The sequence below is a fragment of the Ursus arctos genome, unplaced genomic scaffold (assembly GCF_023065955.2).
Source record: "Ursus arctos isolate Adak ecotype North America unplaced genomic scaffold, UrsArc2.0 scaffold_8, whole genome shotgun sequence".
NCBI lineage: Eukaryota > Metazoa > Chordata > Mammalia > Carnivora > Ursidae > Ursus > Ursus arctos.
The window spans coordinates 31,181,691-31,205,713 of record NW_026623100.1 but is presented as its reverse complement, the minus strand read 5'-3'; the positions used below and the strand labels follow the sequence as shown (position 1 = coordinate 31,205,713).

The 24,023-nt window shown below is 48.6% G+C and overlaps 1 protein-coding gene across 2 annotated transcripts in view; it reads left to right on the top strand.

Annotated features, from left to right (window-relative positions):
* Positions 1 to 9,834, top strand: part of SPRED2 (sprouty related EVH1 domain containing 2) — a 110,967-nt gene extending 101,133 nt beyond the window's left edge. For both annotated transcript variants that reach the window (XM_057309403.1, XM_026484455.4), the window contains 2 exons: positions 4,291 to 4,440; positions 6,564 to 9,834. In XM_057309403.1, coding sequence (XP_057165386.1) covers positions 4,291 to 4,440; positions 6,564 to 7,229 — 816 coding nt within the window. In that variant the 3' untranslated portion in view covers positions 7,230 to 9,834. The remainder of the gene's footprint in view (positions 1 to 4,290; positions 4,441 to 6,563) is intronic.
* The last annotated feature ends 14,189 nt before the right edge of the window (positions 9,835 to 24,023 follow it).

Here is a 24,023-nt window from a genome sequence, read left to right as displayed (position 1 = left end):
CCCTGTTAGAAGGCTTCGGCGCCAGACCACACAAAGCTTATTACACCTTTGAACAAAGTCACACAACCTTTAACTGGAGGATGATTCCCATCCAGTCTTCCTGAGCTGAGACCTTGTTATTTAGCATTAGAACACTCCGTCACATTTCTGTTTTCGGTGCCTCCTGTTCGGCTGCAAACTTCTTCGTCGGACATCCTTTGAATAATGGGCATGGACACTGAGTCAGAGTCCAACCCAGGGCCAGAGGCAAGATCTTTCGGAGGCGACATCTGCAGGTGGCAGTGGTTCTGCTCCGCCGGGTCACGTTCCACAGGAGCTCCCGCAGGTCAGCAGCAGTGCCGGCCCTCGCTGTCCACAGGGGGCGGCGCCGAGGCTCGCTGTCCCTGGATGTGGGGAGGCCTGTTGATGCAGCCTCTGCTTCTGTGCTGCTTGAGCTCAAACCCACAACAGAGACAGCCCCTGGGGAGCACAGGGAGTTTAAAACACGGACAGAGTCTTTTCGAGTTGAAGGGGACACTGTCAGATTGGTCAGTTGGTAGGTGTCATTGGCTTGTGCATGCAAATAACAGACGGTCAGGAATCTTGCTTGTAAGAGAGCGTGTGTATAGCTTAGGTGGGCTGCTTTTCTCCAGCGTTGTGGAACCATAAGCAGAGTTACGGGAGAGTCGGTTCCCCAGTGCATGTGGATGGGGCGCCTGGCTGGCTCAGTCTCTGGAGCATAAGACTCTGATCTCGGGATCATGAGTTTGAGCCCCACGCTGGGCATAGAGATTACTTGATTAAAAGAAAAAAAGGTACATGTAGATAAAAGAAGGTTCCCCCCCTTGTTTCTAGGAGGTGCCCTGATAGTACACAGCTTTTGTTCGTAGGTCACACTCCCTGCTTGGCAGCTCTGTCCGATGCTCAGATGGGGACTGAGCCTCGGCTGTAGCGGAGCCTCTCTCCTGTGCTCTCCGTGCCGGAGTCCAGGCTGTAGCGGAGCCTCTCTCCTGTGCTCTCCGTGCCGGAGTCCAGGCTGTAGCGGAGCCTCTCTCCTGTGCTCTCCGTGCCGGAGTCCAGGCTGTAGTGGAGCCTCTCTCCTGTGCTCTCCTTGCCGGAGTCCAGGCTGTAGCGGAGCCTCTCTCCTGTGCTCTCCTTGCCGGAGTCCAGGCTGTAGCGGAGCCTCTCTCCTGTGCTCTCCTTGCCGGAGTCCAGGCTGTAGCGGAGCCTCTCTCCTGTGCTCTCCTTGCCGGAGTCCAGGCTGTAGCGGAGCCTCTCTCCTGTGCTCTCCTTGCCGGAGTCCAGGCTGTAGCGGAGCCTCTCTCCTGTGCTCTCCGTGCCGGAGTCCAGGCTGTAGCGGAGCCTCTCTCCTGTGCTCTCCTTGCCGGAGTCCAGGCGTGGGCTTCAGCTCTGCCTGCGGGAGGCCGTGAACTATGGACACGCTTCAGGGCTTTCTGGCCTTCTTGCTCCCTGTACAAATTCGTCATTAGATGAGGACATATGGAAAGGCTCTTCTCCATCTCACATTCTCTGATAGTGTCCCGGAAGCTCTGCGCTCAATGGCGCAGTGGGAAGCGGCTGCTGGGGGTTAGGGAGGTCGGATGGGTGCATCAGAGGTGGCATTGCTGGTGGCTGCTGAACACGGGGAAAACACGGGTGTGCCTCATTGCTCAGAATGACTTTCTACACATTGTTAACCTGGACATAGGTCACAGACACCAGGGTGGAGGAGGCTGAACAGATGACTAACACGGAGGCGACCGTGATGTGGAGTGCGTATGACAATGCTCAGTACGCAGGTAGCTTCTAACCCGAGAGAGGACGATCACGTGGGGTGCTGCTTAAGAATTTAACCCTTGAGATTTGAATCACGCTGAAGGGCCCCCACCTCCTCATTCAGGAAATATTTATTGAGATCTTCAGAAACCTTTGTATCATGACACATCATCCCCTTATCTCCTGGCTTGCCTAAAGCAGGGTGCACCTTTTTACTCGCAGAGGTCGTGCTCGTGTTGATCTCAGCAAAACCCCTCTCAGAGCGGCCTCGGGAAGGGTTCGTGGGAGCCAGAAGGGCAGCGCCGTGTGTGGGCGCCCCGCGGGCCGTGTGATCAGGGCTGCATTTCAGTCCAGCTCTGCAGTGGCTGCCTGCCCTGGTCGGCAGGACCCCGCGTGGCTCTGAGTCTGTCGTGCTGTGTGTGACACACCGTAGCCGGGGCCTGGACTTGCACGCACCGAGACGGATCTACAGTCCCCGTGGGTTAAAAGAGGGAGGCAGTCAGTACCCCTGAAGACGTGAGGAGAGCATGGGGGAGAGTGGGGGAAGACAGGACCAAGTCTGGGAGAAAGAATTCTTGTGTGTCAGTTTGGTTTCTTTCAGTTACTGGGATTTGGGGAGTAAATAGCAATTCTTCCCTGAGTTCTGAAGTACTGAGGGGAAGAAAAAAAGGTCGGAGACCTGTTACGAGTGGTGACGTACGTCCTGGCCCCCGTCTGTGGAAAGCGGGCGGCTCGGGTGGGGACCCCACAATCCGACCGAGCTCTCCCGCCCAAGCACAGGGGCGCTGATCTCCTCAGCCGCCCACGGTGGGCCGGGCCCTTGGCCTCCAGGTGGACCGCACTGTCCCCAGAGTGGATGCCAGCATGTGCTCTTTGCCAGTCGGGTGGCTCCCAAGAGGCTGGGGAGAGAAGTAGCAGACCGCGTGCCCGGTTCCACTGCGCTGCTGTGGACACGAGTAAGCGCCGGACAGGCAGGAGCGCGCTGCGGGCGGGACTGCCACCGAGGGGGCAGAAGGGAGGGCAGAGTGCGCCCCGCTGGGGAACCCCACGCGTTCTGGCGGAAGTCACCAAGGGCATTCGCTCACACCGTGGGGACGGCCTAAGGTAGATCAAGGTTTAGGCTTGACGAGATCCAGAAGCTCGAATGGCATGGGGGGGGGCTGCCTTCTCCTGGTTTTGCTGCACTTCCTCCTCAGAAGGGTCTGTCCTTGTGTCCTCACCAGGGTCCCTTCGATCTTAATTCATAGATAAAGATAGCATTTTTTCTGACCTCTCCGTAAAAAATCTCCGTATTACGTCAGAGAGGACCGTGAGTCCGCATCTGAATTAGTCACTCTGGATTGAGGGATCAGACACAGCGTCAGCTCTGCATCAGTTGGACCAAACAGGATTAGAGGGAAAACATCTGAAGGGTTGGGTCTCCAAAGAGGTGCTGCACACATCCACCAAGTTTTAAAAATTAACGGTAGTTAAGTTGCACATGGGTATCTTTGTCTTAAATACTGGTCCCGTTTTTCTGGGCATGTAATAGTTTTTAAGTTGGGGGTGAGGGTATAAAAACAATTTTCATAAGTTTGTTTTAACCTTGCCCCCAAAAAGATATAGGATGCTAACAAAAAACATGTAAAATAAAGAGATAAATAAGCAAATGAGGCAAGGGGAAAAGGAGCTTGAGAAGCAAGCGCCAAGGAGGAATTCCTTGATATTTTCCAGAAATAGGACACCTAGGTACAAGAAAAACCTTTTCATTGATTTGGGAGAGAAAAGGATCTGGGCTCTAAGGAGCCAGGGGAGGAGGGGGTTCTGAGGATTCCTGGCTTTCAAGGTGGTGTCCACAGTCCATCCCAGTGTCTGATCACCTTCCAGAGACACTGTCAGAGCCTCCAATCTGAACCCATCGCCTCTCCTGGGAGAGTAGCTCTGCACTCCCCGCCGACGGACAGGGGCCTTCATTCTCTGTGCAGTCCTCCCCCTCCCTTCCCCCCCAGCATATAGTGACCCCCAAGGCTTGCCTTCAACCCAAAGATTACAAAATCTCCTCCGGGAGAGCCAGTGCCCACGATACCCTTGAGGTATCCTTATTTCTGAGACTTTCCCAGGCTGAGGTTAGCTCCACACAGAAATGTGTGGGTTTGATTTTTGCCTATTTGCATCTCCGCTGCTCACCAGAGTCCCATGCAACCAGGGCTACAGATGAGGTGTCCGTTCTTGATCAAACTGGGATGTACTCACAGGAGGCCTGATGTCGCGAGCCCTTTCCCCCAAAGCCTGGTGACTGCTCCCACATTTGAAAAAACAAACCCAACTTTCCAGGGCCGGGTGGCTGGCTTTCTCTGCCCTTTGAGCCAGCCACATCATGTTTAGACAATCTGGCCCTTTAGGGGTCCTTCTGCCTCCCACAGCCAAGATAAACTCCAGATTTCGGGAAGTCCAGTAAGACACCACAAGTGGGGGTAGACGGCGTGTTCGGTTTGGGTATGTGGGTTTGGTTTTTGTTTTTGTTTTAATTAACTCTTGGTTCCTCCCTCTACACAGACAGCTACAGACAGTTCTTCTAATTCCTCCCAGAAGAGGGAACAACCTACTCGGACAATCTCCTCTCCCACATCCTGTGAGCACCGGAGGATTTATACCCTGGGCCACCTCCACGACTCCTACCCCACGGACCACTATCACCTCGAACAGGTGAGCAGCCGTCTGGTTCCTCCGAGAGCACGGGGTGGGCGGCTCCTGATTCTGGAGCAGTCCCCTTCCCCTTCCACATGGCCTGAAGCTCAAGCCCAGGCCTCCTCTCTTCTCTGTATTGACGGAGAGGTGGCTCATCCTTAGTTTTCTGCGTGCCAGACCCTGTCTAAACCTTTCCTGTGCTTAGTCTTGTCAAATCCTCACAGATTACCCCACGAGGCAGGTCCTCGGCATCCCCAGTTTATAGAGGAGAAGGCTTAGGGCTCTTGATGGAGCAAGTTACAGGTGCAGGCGTGTGCTGACCCCGCGTGCTACGCTGCCTCCTGAGTTCCTCTGTGCAGAGGGCTTCCTGGCTTGGTGTGAAAGCCCAGAGCCAGGATCAGGACTAAAGAATGCTGTCCGCTTGGCTCGGGCACCCTGGCATCGCAGGCTGCAGGCCCAGGCTTGCTTGGGGAGATGGAGCTGGAGTCTGAAATTCAGTAATTCAACAAATATTTACCGAGTGGCTGTTTTGTGGGGCAGGTTCCCAAACTGTGGGACGTGGACTGGTGCCCATGGAGGGTGATGTGGCCACTGATGTGCTTTGAAAAGAAAAAAACAGGGCAGTGAGGGTTTGTTGTTGTTGTTGTTTTCAACATAAAGCTAGAGTTATAGAACTCTAAAAAATCTTGTGCTTCCTAATATTTTGGCATTAAAATGTTCTTTTTAAAAATCACTGTATGGTAGCTTTAGATGGGAATTGACCTTTTGACTCTCCTTACTTTGCAAAATAATTAGCAAAGCCTATTCTGCTCCCAGGATTTGTTTTGATTTATAGAAGATTGTGGTTTTCCAAAGTCTGTTAAACTGTCAGGAATCTAATAGGAATTAGGCAATGTGTGTGAGACGTGGCCCCTGCGCTCAAGGAGCTCCCAGTCTGTGAGAGTGATGGATAGATTTCATGACCAGGTGATAAATTCTAGGACCTGCCATTAGAATGGCAATAATGGCGACAGGTGTTAGCCACACCTGTGTGACTGGTTCTGTGTGCACCATGTGTCTTTCTCTTCATTGTCCTGACAGCCATGTGCTGTTTGATAAATTCCAGAGTCTGAATTTTACTCCAGTGGGTTCACTCAGAGCCATGTTCCTTACCCCTTAAAAAGCCTTCATCCCCAGAGGACCTCAGAGGTGGAAAATCTCTCTCTCTGCCACACAGAGAGTGCCTGGGTCGGGCAGGCGTACCTGTGTCTATCCTAAGTCCGGATTTGGTGCCGGCCACCCTGGACAGGGCCTCGCTGCAAGCCATAGCAGGACTGGCTGCTGGCTGCGGAGGTGACTCTCTTGCCTCTAGGAGAATGCGAGGTGGGGTGGGTTTGGAAGGCGGGGGGTGGGGCTCTGGGTCTGGCCTGCCTGAGCTCCCATTCCAGCCTGAGCTCCCATTCCAGCCTGCCCCTCGCCATCTGTGAGATCCTGGCAGGATTCAGACTCCAGGCAGTCAGCCTCCGGATCTGCACTCCTCCCCTTTCTGCATCTTCCCAACCAGATGACAGGATACCCCTGTATCCTAGCTCCTCGCATCCATTTTGCTTTCTTGAACATGACCCACAGTGCAGATTGCATTTTCTGTTGCGGCCCAGTATGCAGCTCTCGCATACACACAGATACCCACCTAGGCCACCTGTACAAGGGGCCGCGAGCTCCCGTACTTTTCTATTTCACCGGCAAAAAAGCCGATCTTGGAAAAGGGAACGTGTTGTACAGAAATGGGTGAAACTAGTCTAAGCCGTCAGAAGTCAGGACTGCGGTCACCGCCTCCTCGGTGGAGGAGGTGAATGAAGGGAGGTGGGCAGGGGCCTCTCAGGTCCTGCTGCTCCCTCTGGGTGGGTTGTGTTCAGCTTCCAAGAATTCAGAGGGCCGTTTTACAGTCTGTGCGGGAGTACCTCCACGAAAGGATTTCCGACCCAGGGGTGGGTTAAAATCACAGCTTGGACCAAGGAGATGTCCAGTAATTCCAGGATGGGTCCGTTTTTTTGTTTTTTGTTTTTCAAGAAATGCCTCGGTCAAGGCCAAAGGTACACAGTGGAGGAGTTTGTTTGTTTTTGCCGCTGCTATAAAATGCTGTGTCCTTTCTCCCGGGGCAGCCGATGCCGAGGCCCTACCGCCAGGTGAGCTTCCCCGACGACGACGAGGAGATCGTGCGCATCAACCCGAGGGAGAAGATCTGGCTGACGGGCTACGAGGACTACCGGCATGCGCCCGTGCGGGGCAAGTCCCCGGACACGTCGGACGACGCCGACTCGTACGTGCGCTTCGCCAAGGGCGACGTCCCCAAGCACGACTACAATTACCCGTACGTGGACTCCTCGGACTTTGGCCTCGGCGAGGACCCCAAAGGGCGCGGGGGCGGCGTGATCAAGACCCAGCCGTCCCGGGGCAAGTCCCGGCGGCGGAAGGAGGACGGCGAGCGCTCCCGGTGCGAGTACTGTAGGGACATGTTCAACCACGAGGAGAACCGGAGGGGCCACTGTCAGGACGCGCCCGACTCCGTGAGAACTTGCATCCGCCGCGTGAGCTGTATGTGGTGTGCGGACAGCATGCTCTATCACTGTATGTCGGACCCCGAGGGGGACTACACAGACCCGTGCTCGTGCGACACTAGCGACGAGAAGTTTTGCCTCCGGTGGATGGCTCTTATTGCCTTGTCGTTCCTGGCCCCCTGTATGTGCTGTTACCTGCCCCTTCGGGCCTGCTACCACTGCGGAGTGATGTGCAGGTGCTGCGGCGGGAAGCACAAAGCGGCCGTGTGACTCCGTTGCCTCCTTTCCCTCCTCCTCCTCCCACAGCCACAAGGGAGCTTGTGTCTCCGACATACTCTCACCTTCCTCCCTGCTCCCTGGTACCTTGAGGCGCTATTCCAGCCTGGGGAGCCCGCCTGGTGGACTCTGCACTTCCCCCCGCCCCCCAGCCACCCACTCTGCATCAGCCACACACCCAGACACACACGCACGCACACAGTGTTCGAAGGAAAGGCACCTCCGCGCAGACACTCGTGTATTATTAACAATCTGTAATCAATCTAACTGTCTTATACACGCGTTGATTTCATGTCTTTCCTACCCGCCTCTTCTTCCAGTGCAAAGGCGCCTGTAGTCGGAACTGCTGGTTTGGGGTGGGGTTTGTCGTTGGTTTTTCCGAGACCCTCTTTCTCTTGGCTCGGCTTGCGGGTTCCTGCGGATAGGTAGTGTCAGAAAGATGAAACCCCACCAGAAGTATTTGAACCTGCAGTCAGATTATGTCTAGGAGGTGAGCTAGTTAACAAACTTCTACCACAAAACAAGATCGCTTTTAACTTTTGTAAAGCTAAATTTCCCAAGTAAGCTGCAGTTTCTGTCTGGAGCCCATCATTTTCTGTTCCCTCCCCCCAAAATCTGTCAGTTATTTACGGATGCAAAACATTCACCCATAAAATGACTGAGAATTGAGCCTTAACTTCAGATTAACTTGTGTGAATCAGGAAAATTCCTTAAACCGCATTGCATCCTCATGGACCAGGGCTAGAAAAGGGGGATTTCAGGTCTCTCTGATCCTCCCCGGTAACCCCTTAAATAGAACTTTTTAAAATTGTGTCACCACCACTTCTAAAAATTTAGGAATATTTATTAGAAGAAAACACTAAGACATTGTGCTCATTGTTTTGCGAACGAAATAGTCTAGTCAGACACACACACACACACACACACACACACACGTTCTCCAAAGAGTTCCATGAGAAACACTGAGGTTGTGGTAAATAAAATTAGAGGAGCTTCCTTCCACCCCCCCACTGGCTATTTTCTGTGGTGGTGGGGGGGGTAACATTTTAAATATCCTTAATCTGAAGAGTGGTGGGTTTCATTTTGTTTGTGGGTTTCTGTTTTTGTTTTCATTCTGGACTGAATTTCACATCACCAAATTCTTCGTTCGTACTTGAGGGAAGAAAACAAGGCCATATGTAAAAACCCTTCCAATGCCGAAGTGTCTTTCTCCTGCATCTCCAATCCCAGACTTGCCAGTTCGGGTGCACAGATGGTTAGGTCAGCAGTCTGGGTCTGCCTGTCGCCTTGCCATGTAGGAGGCTTCTGATTAGCTGGAAAAGAGTATTTTTCTAATATATTGCAAGGAGTAGCCAAATCTTGTTGCAGAAAGAAAAAAGTGAAGAGTGGTACCTAGCATAGTACAATCAGAACATCATGGAGACCGTGGGGTACAGGCTTGTCAAGGCTGGCTGTTCTTCCCGCCATGATCTTCCTGTGGTAATTGCCAGCTGAGGGCATGGCCTGCTCTCTGTATCTCCACTTTCCCCATCCCTTCTCTATTGCACACAGGACAGCAGTCTTCAAGGAAAGGGACTTTTTTCCAGTCTGCCAATCATATTGGGAAAGTGCTAGCCATGCTTACCTTCATGGAACGTTTTTCAGCTCTTCCGAGCGCCCATCACACTTCTTTAGTCAGATCATCGGTGTAAATACTCCGTGTGCTTATGAGTTAGTTGGTAGATGTTTTCGTTTGTTGGAGTGACTGGTTTGGGCCTTCCGGCCTGGAAAAGGAGCAGACAGCTGTCAGTCTGGTGATGGAAGACAAGAGAACTGCTTCCCAGCCTGGAGAACATGTAGAAAACCTCCAGCCAGCCTCCAGACCCTGTTGAGAGACCAGCCCCCTCTCCCACCCAGCCCCCCATCCTGAGGCATTTCCTCAGGGCCTTTCTCAAGGTCTCTCCTCTCTACAAAGCACAACACTAATGTAGGTTTGTTAGACCTCAGTTCAAGTGCCCCTATTTATTTCACTAGGAACACACATCCTGCCGCGTTTTGTTTGTAGTCCCCATTCACTTATTTACCCCCTGTCCTTCTTTTCCACCCCGTTGAAGAGTTGTGCTTGTGAATCTTACTCCGCCTCTACGTTTTGGTCTGTGAAGGCAGCAAGCGGTTAAGGGCACAAGAATAGCCATGGGGACATTGATGTAAATACGTCTCTAATTGCCACACTGCAGCTGAACAGTGTGTAGTATTTTCCCAGTCAGCTTTGCCATACTGACGTCAATCATTTGAGAGAAATTATTCAGATTTTATTTTTGTATCTGTGGTAACAAAACATTAACCAAAAGATTTATTTGGAAGCTTCCTCTGACCAACCCCCCAAGCTATTTGCTCACATTAACAAATTAAAGTGCCTGAAGCATAATTCATTCTTTACCTGTATACTAAAACCCTGTTGTATTGATTTTTTTATAAGCCTTTTTACCTATGTGTAAAAAATATATATACAAGTGTATGATGTACATTTTAGTTAACTTTTTTTTATGTTTTCTAATATGTATGACCAATGTAGCCATTGCTTTACAACGTACCGTGTAAATATAAACACATCCTATCAGATCGTTGACTTTGGGGTATTTGTCTCGGCACACGCGAGAGTTCTCGCAGAGGATGGGAAGGGGCTTCCTTTGGAGCAGGACGCGTGGACACTGGTCTGTTTTTGTGAGGCCCTTCCCGGCTGCAGTTATGTCATATTCCCGAGGGGAGACTGCAGCTCCTTGGGCTTGGATGCCTCAAGCGAAAGGAATGCTCTATGTCACAGCCCCGGGAACACCCCCGAGCCCCAGGCCTGGCTTCCCCCACGCGTGCTCCTCAGAGGGAACAGCTGTACTTCCTCCGAGTTGTTTTCCACCAATTCCTGCTGAACCTCGGGTGGGTGGGTTTGTGTGGAGTTTAGGAGACAGTTTCTCACAGAAAACAATTGTTAACACTGCAAGACCCTTGGTCTCCTCAGAGTGGTTATGTTTCAGTGACATTTTGCCCGCTTTCCCTTCCACATGGGCTTTTTGGATGCTCAAAAGTTACAGTGGCAATCCCTGGGAGGAAGTAAAGTGTGGGGTCTTTTAAGGGTCACAGAGGAAAGTTTCAGCTCCTCTCTAGAGAACCGAGCAGGGGCCTTAAAAAGACATGTAGAGGGGCCCTCCGTCTTTTACCTCTAACAAGCCACTGGCGAAGGTAAAAAACAATAGAAGATGCTGGAAGTTGGAAAGCAAGAGGAGAGAAACAAGCCATAAAGGTTAGTAACTAAGAGATGATCGGAGAACACAAAAACTGTTCAGAGTAGGAAGGAGATAAAGATTATAGTGGGGTCAAGAGCCAACATGGAAGAAGTAAAGACATCCAATGGAAAACATGTTTTCAAGAAATTTGGTGAGCCCTGGTCCTTTCCCGGCCTCGCTCTCATACCTCTGTTCACCTCCCTTTTGGGGCTTGAAAAGGGGTCACCAGTCAAGAGCCTTGCTCAGTCCTCCCTGCGTTCTTGGGCCCATCAGGCTGCCTCAGGATTAGCTGGTCACCTGGTGCCCCGTGTGCTTAGCCAGGAGCCGGGAGCGCTGCACACGTCATCTCCTTTAAACCTCTGCCGAGAAGAGGGATCGTTTCCACTCAGGTGAGAGAAAGCAGGCATAAAGTGCATTCGTTCATTCATGTGGTTGGACATCTCCGCCATCATTAGCCATTAACCCTCGGGCGAGTGACTTCACCTCTCGGAGCTTTGGTTTTTTCAGGTAGAGCAAGTGGACTACCACCTGTCCTCGGCACATTGGGAAGGTCGAAGGCTATGCTGTGGTTACAGTGCAGTACACAGGAGGCGCTTCGAAATGCTAGTCCTGTCCTCAGTTCCTCCCGTATTCTGGAAACATCAGCAACTGGAGAGGACAACCTCTTGAAGCACAAGAGGCCAAAGTCATTTCGGCTATTTTGTGAGTATTTAGACCTACCGCTTATACGTTGAGATTTCTTTTTCTTAACCTCTCTGCAGTTCTAAGTTCAGTTTGGATTCCTTGCTGGCCCACGTGCTGGCTGCAGAAGTGTCCGAGGCTGACTGGATTCCTCCGGGACCAATGCATGCAACTTGCCAGCAAGTCCGGGGCCTCTGTCTGAGCAGTTCTTCTCAGAGGGCTGGATCTGGCTCAGCCTGTTTGACCAGGATTGGAGCACAGGGTCTTGCGGACCGCTGCTGGCTTAAACCTTCCAGCCCTCTTTGGTGGCCTTGACCCCTGCATGTCAGTGTCCTCCTCTCCTGGGCCTCTGCTCCTCCCTGCTGCTCCCCACCTCACATCCCCAACAGTGGGCAACCCCCCACCCCCGCCCTGGAAAAGCAGGACACCTTCCCAGATGAAAAATGTTGGAAGAATTCTGTTCTACGAGGACTCCTAGGGTGGTTTGTTACTCTAATGTAGCTTTCGAGCAGGCAGCCCCTCCACGGGAATGAGGGGCCAGGGCTCGTAAAACTGTGCCAGCTGCTTGCGGGCATTCTTCCTGCAGGCCTCGGACTTCTGATTCGTGGGACGAGATGGTTAGAAATGCCGCACTTTGTCTAGGCCTGAACCAGATGTGTGGAATGAAGGGAGATGGCCCTGGTGACATCTTGCATGACCAGACCCTAGTTATCACCTAGCAGATTAGGGCCCACTGGTCTTCTCAGCAAGTAGTCGCCTCAGGGCAAGCTGGCCACCTAAAGGGCAGTGTTGGTGGGGGTGGAGCCGGGACAGAGCGAGTAGCAGGAAGTACGCTCCCTATTTACTGAAGAGGAATAAAACCAGTTATGTAATAGTCATGCCTGGTCCTCTTCTCCCATCTTCTGTCTCTTCTCTCATTTTCCAAAATTAAAAATTGAGGGGGGGTGCTCTGATTATAGAAGTAGCATACATAGTCATTATAAAAATGTCATATACTACAGAAATATAAAAATGGGAGTCTGCTTGTGTTAGATTGCTAGGGCTGCCATAACAAAGTCCAGACTGGGTAGCTTAAACAACAGAAATGCATTGTCTCCGTTACGGAGGCTAGAAGTCCAAACGCAAGATGTGAGGGAAAGATCTGTTCCAGGCTTTTACATGGGCTTATAAATGGCCACCTTCTTCCTACGTCTGTTCATATCATCTTCCCTCTGTATATGTCTGTGTAGAAAATTTCCCCTTTTTATAAGGATGTCAGTCACACTGGATTAAAAGCCCACCCTAAAGACCTAATTTTTAAATTTGATTACCTTTATAAAGACTCAGTTCTCCAAATAAGATCAAATTCTGAGGTACTACGGCTTAGAACGCCATTATTAATGTGGGGGAGACCGTGCAACCCGTAACACTCTCCTGTCCCACCAAAAGTAAGCACTGTATGTTTTTCTGGACTTTTCTATGCATTTGTACATAGATGTGTGTGAGTATATATTGTTTTTACTTAAAAATATGTCCTCAGCCGCTCTTTTAATTGGAAAACTTAGTCCATTTATGTATTATTGATAGGTATGTGCTCATTGCCATTCTGTTGTTTTCTGGCAGTTTTGTAGTTCCTGTACCTCTCTTTCTTTGTGCTTTCCTGCTTTCCTGCTTTCCTGCTTTCTTCCTTTGTGGTTTGATGCTTTTCTGCAGTGGTACACTCACATCCCTTTCTCTTTTTCGTATCTACTGTAGGTGTTTGCTTTGTGGTTACCGTGAAGCTTCCATAGGACAACTTAAAAGAACAGTCAATTTTGAGTTGATAACGGCTTGAGTTTGAATGCATCCTAACGCTCTACATTTTTACTCCCTGCACTACACTTTGTTTTTAATATATTTTACATCTTTTTATCTTGTGTATCCTTTAATTAGTTCTTTTTACTACTTTTGTTTTTATCCTTTGTGCTCGCTTTATAAGTGATTGACCCACCACCCTTACAACATCACCGTATTCTAAATTTCACTGTATATTTACCTTTACCAGCGAGATTTATACTTTCCATATGTTTTCCTGTTACTTACTAGCATGCTTTCCTTTCAGCCTAAAGACATCCCTCTAGGGGCACCTGGCTGGCTCAGTCGGAAGAACACGTGATTCTTGATCTTGGGGTCGTGGATTCAAGCCCCACATTGGGTGTAGAGATTACTAAAGAAATAAACTTAAAAAAGACTTCCTTTTAACATTTCTGGTAAGGCCTGTTGAGTGGCGATGAACTCCTTTAGTTTTTGCTTCTCTAGAAACTTATTTCTCCTTCGATTCTGAATAACAACCTTGCTGGGTAGAGAATTCTTGGTTGGAAGTTTTTTTCTCCCAGCACTTTGAATATATCATGCCAATCTCTTCTGGCCGGCAAATTTCTGCTGAAAAATCTGATTTTTTTTTTTTTATCAAGTTTCCCTTGTATATATTGAGTTGTTTTTCTCTTGCTGCTTTAAAGATTCCTTGTCTTTAACTTTTGGCATTTTAATTATAATATGTCTCTACAGACCCCACTATATGCTGCCTGTAAGAGAATCACTTCAGATGTAAGGACTCAAAGATGGAAAGTGGAAGGATGGAAAAAGATATTCTATGCTAAGGAAACCAAAGGAGGGCTGTATACCTATACTTATGTCAGCCAAAACAGACTTTAAATAGACTACAATAAGAGATGGAGAAGGGCATTACATAATGATGAAAGGGTCAGTCCGACAAGAGGATATAACATTTGTAAATATTTATGCATCCAACATAGAAGCACTTAAATATATAAAGGAAATATTAACACACCTTAAGAAAGAAATAAGCAGCAACAGAATAATAGTATGGGGCTTTAATAGCCCACTTTCATCAGTGGATAGTTCATCCAGGCAGAAAATCAGTATGGAGACAGTGGCCTTCAATGACACGTTATGCCAGATGGACCTAACAGATATATACAGAACATTCCATCCAAAGCAACAGAATACATGTTATTCTCAAGCACACAGAACATTCTCTAGGGTAATCATGTTAGACCACAAAACAGGGCTTAATAAATTTAAGAAGAGTGAAATCCTATCACAATCATATTTTCTAATCACAATGGTATGAAACTGGAAATCAATTACAAGGAGAAGACTGGAAAATTCACAAAGACGTGGAGATTTAAAAACATGCTACGGAACAAACAATCAAAGAAAAAAATCAAAACAGAAATTAAAAAATACCTTGGGAGAAATGAAAATGGAAACACAACATGCCAAAATCTATAAAATGCTGCAAAAGCTATTCTGAGAGGGAAGTTCACAGTGATAAATGCATACATTAATAAATAAGATTGTTCTCAAATTAAAAACCCTACTTTATACGTCAGGATACTAGAAAAAGAATAAACTCAGCCCAAAGTTAGTAGGGGAAGGAAATAGCAAATATCAGAGTAGAAATGGATGAAAAGGAGACTAAAAAGACAGTAGAGAAGACCAGTGAAACTTAAGCTCTGATTCTTTGAAGAAATAAACAAGATTGGTAAATCTTTAGACTCACCAAGAAAAAAGAGAGGACTCCAATGAATAGAAGCAAATGAAAGAGGGGGCGCCTGGGGCTCAGTGGGTTAAGCAGCCGACTCTTGATTTCAGCTCAGGTCTTGATCTCAGCTACCAAGCTACTAGCTACCAAGAGTGAATATACAAGCTACCAAGACTGAATCAAGAAGAAGTAGAAAATTGAACAGATTGATTACCAGCAAAGAGACTGAATTAGTAACCACAAACCTCCCAACAACCAAAAGTCCAGGACCAGAGAGGGCCTCACTGGTGAATTCTACCAAAATTTAAAGAAGAATTAATACCAATCCTTGTCAAACTCTTCCAAAGAACAGAAGAGGAGGGAACACTTCCAAACTCATTTTATGAGGCCAGCATCACCCTGATAGGAAAACCTGACAAGGACACCACAAGAAAAGAACATTACAGGACAATATCCCTGGTGAACACAGATGCAAAATTTTTCAACAAAATATAACAAACTAAACTCAGCAAAACATTAGATCATAAATCATGATAAAGTGGAATTTATTCCAGATATGCAAGGATGGTTCAATATCCATAAATCAATCGACAGGACATACCACAGTAGCAACATGAAGGATAAAAATCATATGATCATCTCAATAGATGCAGAAAGAGCAATGGACAAAATTCAACATCCATTTATGATAAAAATGCTCAACAAGGTAGGTATAGAGGGAATGTACCTCAATAAAATACGGGTCATAATGACAAATCTGCTAACATCATACTTGGTGGTGAAAAGCTGAAAGTATGGTATTGGCATAAAAATACACACAGATCAATGTAGCAGAATAAGGACCCTGGAAATAAACCCACTTACATATGGCCAATTAATATACAACAAAGGAGCCGGGAGTGTAAATGGGGCTGGGAACAATGGACAGCCACATGCAAAAGAATAAACCGCAGCGCTATCTTATAGCATACACGAAAATTAACTCAAAATGGATTAAGACTTGAATGTAAGACCTGAAACAATAAAACTGGAAAACTAGGCAGCAAGTTCCGGACCTGCATCTTGGTGGTGACTGTTTGGATTTGACACCAAAAGTCAAGGCAACACACGCAAAAATAAACAAGCGGCACTGCATCAAACTAAAAGCCTCTGCCAGGGAAGGAGCCCATCACAAAATGAAAGGCAACCTACTGAATGGGAGAAAATATTTACAAATCGTATCTGATAAGGGGTCCTTCTAGTTCCTGCTTTAGCCAGTTCCATTGAGGCCATATCTATTTTTTCTTTAAGAGAGGGAGAAAGAGATAGGGGCAGGGGAAGGATGTAGAGACAATCTTTTTTTTTTTTTTTTTAATGATTTTTTATTATATTATGTTAGTCACCAAACAATACATCCCCGGTTTCCGATGTAAGGCTCGATGATGCATTAGTTGTGTATAACACCCAGTGAACCATGCAATACGTGCCCTCCTTACTACCCATCACCGGTCTATCCCATTCCCCCAACCCCCTCCCCTCTGAGGCCCTCAGTTTGTTTCTCATAGTCCATAGTCTCTCATGTTTCATTCCCCCTTCTGATGACCCCCCCCCCTTTCTTTATCCCTTTCTTCCCCTACCGATCATCCTAGTTCTTATGTTCCATAGGTGAGAGAAATCATATGATAGTTGTCTTTCTCTGCTTGACTTATTTCACTTAGCATTATCTCCTCCAGTGCCGTCCATGTTGTAGCAAATGTTGAGAACTCGTTCTTTCTGATAGCTGAGTAATATTCCATTGTACATATGGACCACAACTTCTTAATCCAGTCACCTGTTGAAGGGCATCTCGGCTCCTTCCACGATTTAGCTATTGTGGACATTGCTGCTATGAACATTGGGGTGCATATGGCCCTTCTCTTCACTACGTCTGTATCTTTGGGGTAAACACCCAGTAGTGCAATGGCTGGATCATAGGGTAGCTCAATTTTTAACTTTTTAAGGGACCTCCACACTGTTTTCCAGAGTGGCTGTACCAACTTGCATTCCCACCAACAATGTAGGAGGGATCCCCTTTCTCCACATCCTCTCCAACAATTGTTGTTTCTTGCCTTGTCTATTTTTGCCATTCTAACTGGCGTAAGGTGGTATCTCAGTGTGGTTTTGATTTGAATTTCCTTGATGGCTAATGATTCTGAACATTTTTTCATGTGTCTGTTAGCCATTTGTATGTCTTCATCGGAAAAGTGTCTGTTCATATCTTCTGCCCATTTGTTGATTTATTTGTTTCTCGTGTATTGAGTTTGAGAAGTTCTTTGTAGATCTTGGATACCAGTCCTTTATCTGTAGTGTCATTTGCAAATATATTCTCCCATTCCATGGGCTGCCTCTTAGTTTTTCTGACTGTTTCCTTGGCTGTGCAGAAACTTTTAATCTTGATGAAGTCCCATAAATTCATTTTATCTTTTGTTTCTCTTGCCTTTGGGGATGTATCATGAAAAAGGTTGCTTTGGCCGATGTCGTAGAGGTTGCTGCCTATGTCCTCCTCTAGAATTTTGATGGATTCCTGTCTCACATCGAGGTCTTTCATCCATTTGGAGTTTATTTTTGTGTATGGTGTGAGATAGTGGTCAAGTTTCATTCTTTTGCATGTAGCTGTCCAATTTTCCCAGCACCATTTATTGAAGAGACTGTCTTTTTCCCACCGGATGTTTTTTCCTGCTTTATCAAAGATTAGTTGCCCAAAGAGCCGAGAGTCCATTTCTGGGTTCTCTATTCTGTTCCATTGGTCTATGTGTCTGTTTTTGTGCCAGTACCATGCTGTCTTTGTGATCACAGCTTTGTAGTACAGCTCGAAATCCGGCATTGTGATGCCCCCAGCTTTGTTTTTCCTTTTTAACAGTTCCTTGGAGATTCGGGGCCTTTTCTGTTTCCATACAAATTTAAGGACTATTTGTTCCAGTTCTTTGAAAAATGTCCTCGGTATTTTGATCGGGATAGCATTGAAAGTGTAGATTGCTCTGTAGAGACAATCTTAAGCAGGTTCCATGCCCAACGTGGAGCCTGACTCAGGGCTCAGTCCCATGACCCCAAGATCATGACCTGAGCCGAAATCAAGAGTCAGACACTAAACTGAGCCACCCAGGCGCCCTGAGGCCATATCTTCTTGCATCTTCCCAAAGACAAGGGCAGCGGTTGTCTAAGATTAGAATCTGTTTCTTACAGAACAGTAATGTTCAGAGAGAGGTGCTGCCCCAAGTCTTGAGGGCGGTTCTTCTCTCCTTCAGGTTCTCCTCTCTTTTCATTGCCTTGTTGGTATTCACACGGAGAGCGCTCTCCCGGGCTCAGCCTTGGCCGTCAGACAAGGTAAATGCAGCATGCTCAGCCTCCCACTTGGGTGCTGGCAGCTTCCTCTGTGGCTCTGAGTCTGCTTAGCTGAGGTGTTCGTGCCTGCTGAGCATTCTCTGGGATATTTCTGAACCAGCCAACGTGGTTTCTTCTGCTCTGCTCTTGGGCTCTCTGATGAGACTGGGGAATCCAGGGTAACTTACAGACCTTTGAGCAGCCACTCCCCGCCCCCTTCCCTTCTCTCCCCACTGAGGACACTTCCTCTAGCAAGTCAACATCTGAAGATGATGATGCCTTAGCCATTCTTCTTTCACTGTGGTGTGTGCTGGAAACGACAGTGATTGTTGCTTTGGAGAAAGGCAGAAGAGGAAGAGGAAACGAGGCTGTGTCTGACCTGGAAGATACTTCCTGCCTGCCCAGGTGGAAGATTATCACTGACAAAACTCTTTCTTTCCCTTTCGGGGGCTGCCTGTCCTATTCTCGTTCAGAGGGGCCAACACAAATGGCATGAAATCCAAGAATGTTCTTCTGAACGCATCCCAATGGACAATGCGGTTAGTGAAAATTCTGCCTGGATCTTGGCTCATGGCCCCAGTGTGGTCAGAGGGCTGTTGCCAGTTTTCATGTTTGTGTGGGCTTTCTGGGAGTTGTGGGCAATGCTGCAAGGGGTATCAGGTGTGTCTGGTCTGCTTCTGTGCTCACCTGGGAGCCTTTGGAATGAATATCTGTGGCTTGATGCAAAAACCATCCCACGTTTTTCATTTTTTGGTCAAGCCTGGGTAATAACTACCTCTGTCTCATGCTTGCCATGCTCCATTAGTAACTATGGTTGCCTTTTGAGTGTCTTCCAAAGAAGCCTTCCCCTGCCAAGGGAGAGAAAACTGATCATGTCTGCCCAGCCCTGAAAGCTGACATTGTAGGCCATCACAAAACCACCCTGTGCGGTGTGCAGCGAAGGAGAAAGGGCAAGAAAAAAAGAAACGTGGGACCCCAGGCTGCGGTCCCGTTCTGAGTCTACCTTCTGGGGCCAGGAGGCTGTGGTAGGGTTCCTGCGTGCTGCTTTTGAATGAACGTCCTTGCTTCCTTGCTGGCTCGATGTGACAAGCAGAAGCCACTCTGAAGATGCCTTGCCCCAACGGAGCCCAGTTATTTACATAGTGGCCTTTCATTCTGTGAACAGAGCGTGTGCCTCTGCAAATATTTTTGGCCTTCCCTCATGCCTGTGGGCCCCTAAGTGCCATTCCCCAGCTTTTAAATTTGTTTTGCATACAGCAAGCCGCCCAAGAGGGAGGCCTGACTCAGAGCACAGGGGGCCCAGCCGTCTGCCGCCCCCACCTCCTACTGCTGCAGACCTAGAGGGGAAGGAAGTGGTGGGGTTTACAGCTGGTGTTTTGGGTTTAGAAAAAAAGAGAGAAAAGAATTTTAAAAAAAATACCTCGCACATGTAAAATGACACTAAAAGTAAGTACATATGCAGTATTTGGGGACGAGAGAAATTCGTGCTTTGTATGATTCATCATTCCTCTTGGTGACAGTGAAGCAGGTCTGCATGCAGCCTCTGGTATTTGGGGAGCTTGTTCCAAACGCTCTGATAAGGGCAGGAAGGCCCAGGTTCCTTGCCCCTTCCTCAGAAGGAGGGTCGTGTCTGGGTTCTGTTAAGGCAGCATGGTGTTCGCTTCCCTCTCCTCTCCTATGACTTGGCACAGAGATTCTCATTTTCCCATCAAAAACTGGGTCAGCGGCCTCCCGGGTGCAGGGGACCAGGGTGTGGAGAGAGGAGAAAGCCATACTTCCCCGAGTCTGACTTGAGCCTCGAAATATGCAGTGACAGATCGAGATGGGAGGGTCCTGCCCAGCGCTGCCTCCCCGCAGGTGCGTGGGCTCCCTGGAGGCGGGGCGAGCCGGCAGCCAGGAACACGCAGTCTTTCTAGGATTAGGCTTTTACAAGTTCCCAAAACACGGAGTGCTGCTTCTAGGCTGACACATACCTTGGCAGGGGCAACGGGGCTTCTGCCCAGAGCTGGGAGTCCCCGGGGTCAGGCTGACCTCCAGGCTGCAGTTGGGCCTGGAGGAGATGCCGCATGGTAGGCGTGGCTGCCGCTCAGGGCAGATGCGTTCCCGGGCAGCAGCGGGGCCACAAGGAGCAGGCTGACCCAGGAACCAAGTGCACCGTTCGGAAAGACTGCTGGCCGGCCTGCCCCAGGCTCCCCACACCCCGTCCACGCGTTCATGGCGGGGTGGGAGGGGCTCCTCACTCCCTCCCGTGGGTATATCGCAAGTTCCTCGCCGAGATTCGACAGCCTCGGCATAACAGTGGAGCTCTGTACCTCTGAAACAGAAAGCTTCATTTTTCCAAAGCTGCATTAGACTCAAGTTTGGCGACACAGAGCACCGAGTCCAAAAATTATAACAACTAATTCTATTAACTTCTGTTTCTTGCTTTGGGAGGGAGATTCAAGAGTATTTGCCTTATAATAAATTTACTAAGATGACACTCTACATTTGTTGTGTGACGTTTTCTGCACATGTATTTTTCTTAATCATCTGATTGTCAAATAAAAGTTCTCTGCAGATAGATTAGCAATTGAGTGACGCCTAGAAGCTAATATCGGTCCCCAGATCGACTATTATTAACAATAGCCCCACAGTCCTGTGGTCACTTGCCCTGCTTCATGCAGCCCACGTACCCCAACCCCAGAGCCCCAGGGTTTGGCAGAGACACGTACTTCCCAGGATCATCCGTGGGACCCCCCATCACCACTCACACGCCCCTTGCAGTTAGGTGTGGGCACGGGCCTCGTTCTGGCCAGTGGGCTAGGAGGGGAAGTGACCGAGAGAGGCCTTCGAGAGTCAGCTCGTGAGCCTCCTGCATTCTATTCTCCCCTCCCAGCACTGCACCCCACCCCAGGGCAGTCACCCACTGCGGTGGTAAGCCACAAGATGAAAGCACACGGGGGCCCTGAGTCACTCCAGGGAGAACAGCTGACACGGGGAGTGGCCTGGCTCAGGGAGTAAATGAGTAAGGACAAGATAAATCTTGGTATTAAGCCAGTATAATTTGGGGTTTGTTTGTTACCACCAAAGACGTCCTGACTGATACTAAGATAACAGCAGTTTATATACAAAACATCCACCCCATGAGACAAAAAGCCAGCTCCACTCTAGTAAAGGGAAGGCAAAAAGGTGACAAAAGGGCAGCCTGCACCCTCTGCCCCAGGCCCAGAAGTGGCTTCAGGGGCTCCTCAAGCCTTCCTTCGAGCTAGAGAAGAGGCAATGCTCTATTAATGAGAACGTGTTGAGCCAAGAGGGAGCAATGGAGGGAGTAGCGCAGAGGAGACGGAAGAGCGCGCGCCAGCCCCTCCCGCCATATTTACTGTGTGACCTTGAGCGAGCTGCTCCGTCTGTCTGGATTTCAGCCCGTGCCTCCTTAGGCAAGCCAGGCACGGTGGGGCTCCACCTGCCTGGAGTGGCAGGCTTAACCCATGAGCCCTACACATTTCTTGGCTGCCCCAAGTGGGGTGTGATGAGATGGGGGCTGGAGAGAGAAACCTGTGCTCTCCACAGTCTGTCATTTTCCTTCAGGAATGTCCCTGGGGCCCTGGGCGCTGCGGAAGTCTGTCGCTATCAAATCTAAGGTTATATGTATAGGACGTCCCAAAGCCTAGAGCCCGGATGGCTCCCTGGTGGCCATCAGCAATACCCTGGAGATGAAGAAGTGACCTGGTGAGTGACCCCAACTGTCCCTGCAGGTCATCTCACTCTCGTGACCGAAAGCACAACGTTGCTCACACACATTTGCGGAGCCATTTGCCTGGGGATGCTTATTGCAACATTGTTACTGATGGCAAAAAAACAAGAAAGGCCAAAAACCCCATAAAACTCTGGAAAGTCCTAAATGTCCCTAGGGAGTGTACTGGGTAAGTTCCCATATATCTATACTGTGAACTACTACGCAGCCATTTAGAAGCCAGGCAGCCTTCTACGTACGGACGCTTAAGCCTCCAAGACATAGTAAATGAAGGAAACAAGGTGCGGGTAGAGCGGAGAGCACACGGCCATCAGTATACACATATGCAGACACACAAACGTACACATCCCTGTGTGTGTTCTATACAGCTGGCGGGCAGCACAAGAAGCCAGTAATGAGGACTGCATCCGGGCTGGGTCTGCTGGGACCGAGTCAACTCACTGTTAACTCTTTAGTGCCAGCTTTCCCCTACATGGATGTATTCCATTTTAAGTTTTTTATCAAAGAAGAAACAAACACTGGTGTTAGAACCCCAATCCTAGATTTCAAGCCAAGCTTTGCTACATCACAACTGTGTGATCTCGAGCAAGCCTCAGTTTCTTTGTCTGTAAAATGGGAATAGTACAAGGGCCTCCCTCATTGGACTGTTATGAGGATTAAATGATAATGCGTAAGTTTTTAGCAAAGGGCCTGGCACCCATTAAGCATGCTTGGCACCCCATCATGGCACCCATTAAACTCTTTTTGAGAAAGCACAAAGCTCACTGTCCACTTGACCGCAGAGCCCAGATATCTGACACGACCATGAAGAGCATTCCTTGAAGAGCGAGTGTCGGTATTGGTTTTAATATTTTATCACCTGGCAGCCTCTTCCTGTGCCCTTCCTTGCCCAGGCTGCTATTAACAGTCCCCAAAGCCTTCTCAAAAAGTGTGCTTCTCCATACGGTTTCCCAAAACTCCCACTCAACAGACAGGGTTGATATATAGCTGGGTGAGCAGCCTTTCCTCCTTGAGCTTTTATGGAGGATGTGAAGGCTGTTTTTACCAAATGAGGGAGAAAAGACTCTCGAAGCCATTATGTGTCTGACACCAATTCAATTACCCGATCCGTGCCCTTTGCAGCTAAGCGCTTCCTAAACTTCATTAGCGCCCAGGACGGCGGCCGGCTGCCGTCCAAGCCTTTCCTGAGCCTGCGCGTATGGAGGAGAGGGCAAACCTCCGCTGTGGCGCCTCCCGGCGGCGCCCCTGCTTCTTGCGGCCTCGAGGGCTGGGCGGAGGCCGCAGGTGGGGGTGTGGGGCCTGGCACTAACCTACCCCAGCCTGACTCCCATCGCCCAGAGTTTCAAGCGATCTTTAAAACAAAACCTGGAGGGGCGCCTGGCTGGCTCAGTCACTAGAACATGTGACTCTTGATCTCAGGGTTGTGAGTTCGAGCCCTATGTTGGGTGTTGAGATTACTTCAAAAACAAAACAAAAACAAAACAAAACAAAAAAAACTAAGGAAATCTGAATAAATTATTAAAAAAAAAAAGTGAAACAAAACTTGGAGCTTCGGGTTGGGTGAATGCATCCATGTGCGGGAAGGAGTCTGCACTCCACTGGGACAGAATCTCCTGAGCTCGGATCCTGCTGGACCACCCTCTGTATCCCTTTACCTGGTTATTCATTTGTGCCCTTTATAATATTCCTTGTAATAAACCGGTAAATGAATAGAGAAGGAGGATGAAAGAAAAAAGGAGGGGCAAAGAGTGAAGACAGATGCAAGCTGAGGGAGAGCTGAAAGAGAAACTGCTTCAATCCCTAGTTACTCAAAGTCAGGAGGTGCAAAAACAGACAAATGGCATTCTAGTCAACCAGTTATTGCTTCTAGAAAAGACTGGCTGTAATAGAGGGTACCTATTCTCTGAAGTATAAAACAGAGAGATGAGGAGACTAAGAGAGGTCAAGGAGAGAATGTTAAGATGTTAAGGACAAAAGGTTAAAGACAAAATCAGTTTTCATTTTTTTTTTAATTTTTTTTAGTGTTTTTTTTTTTTAAGTAAACTCTACCTCCAAAATGGGGCTCAAACTTATGACCCCATGATAGAGAGTCATGTGCTCCAACAACGAGCCACCAGGCACCCCCAAAACCACCCCAAAATCTCAGCTAAATGATCCTTAAAAATCCTTCTACCTCCAAGAAATGAAAAAAAATACACATGTTTCTGTTCTACAGTCATCATAAATTCAGCATCTTTCACAATAAACAG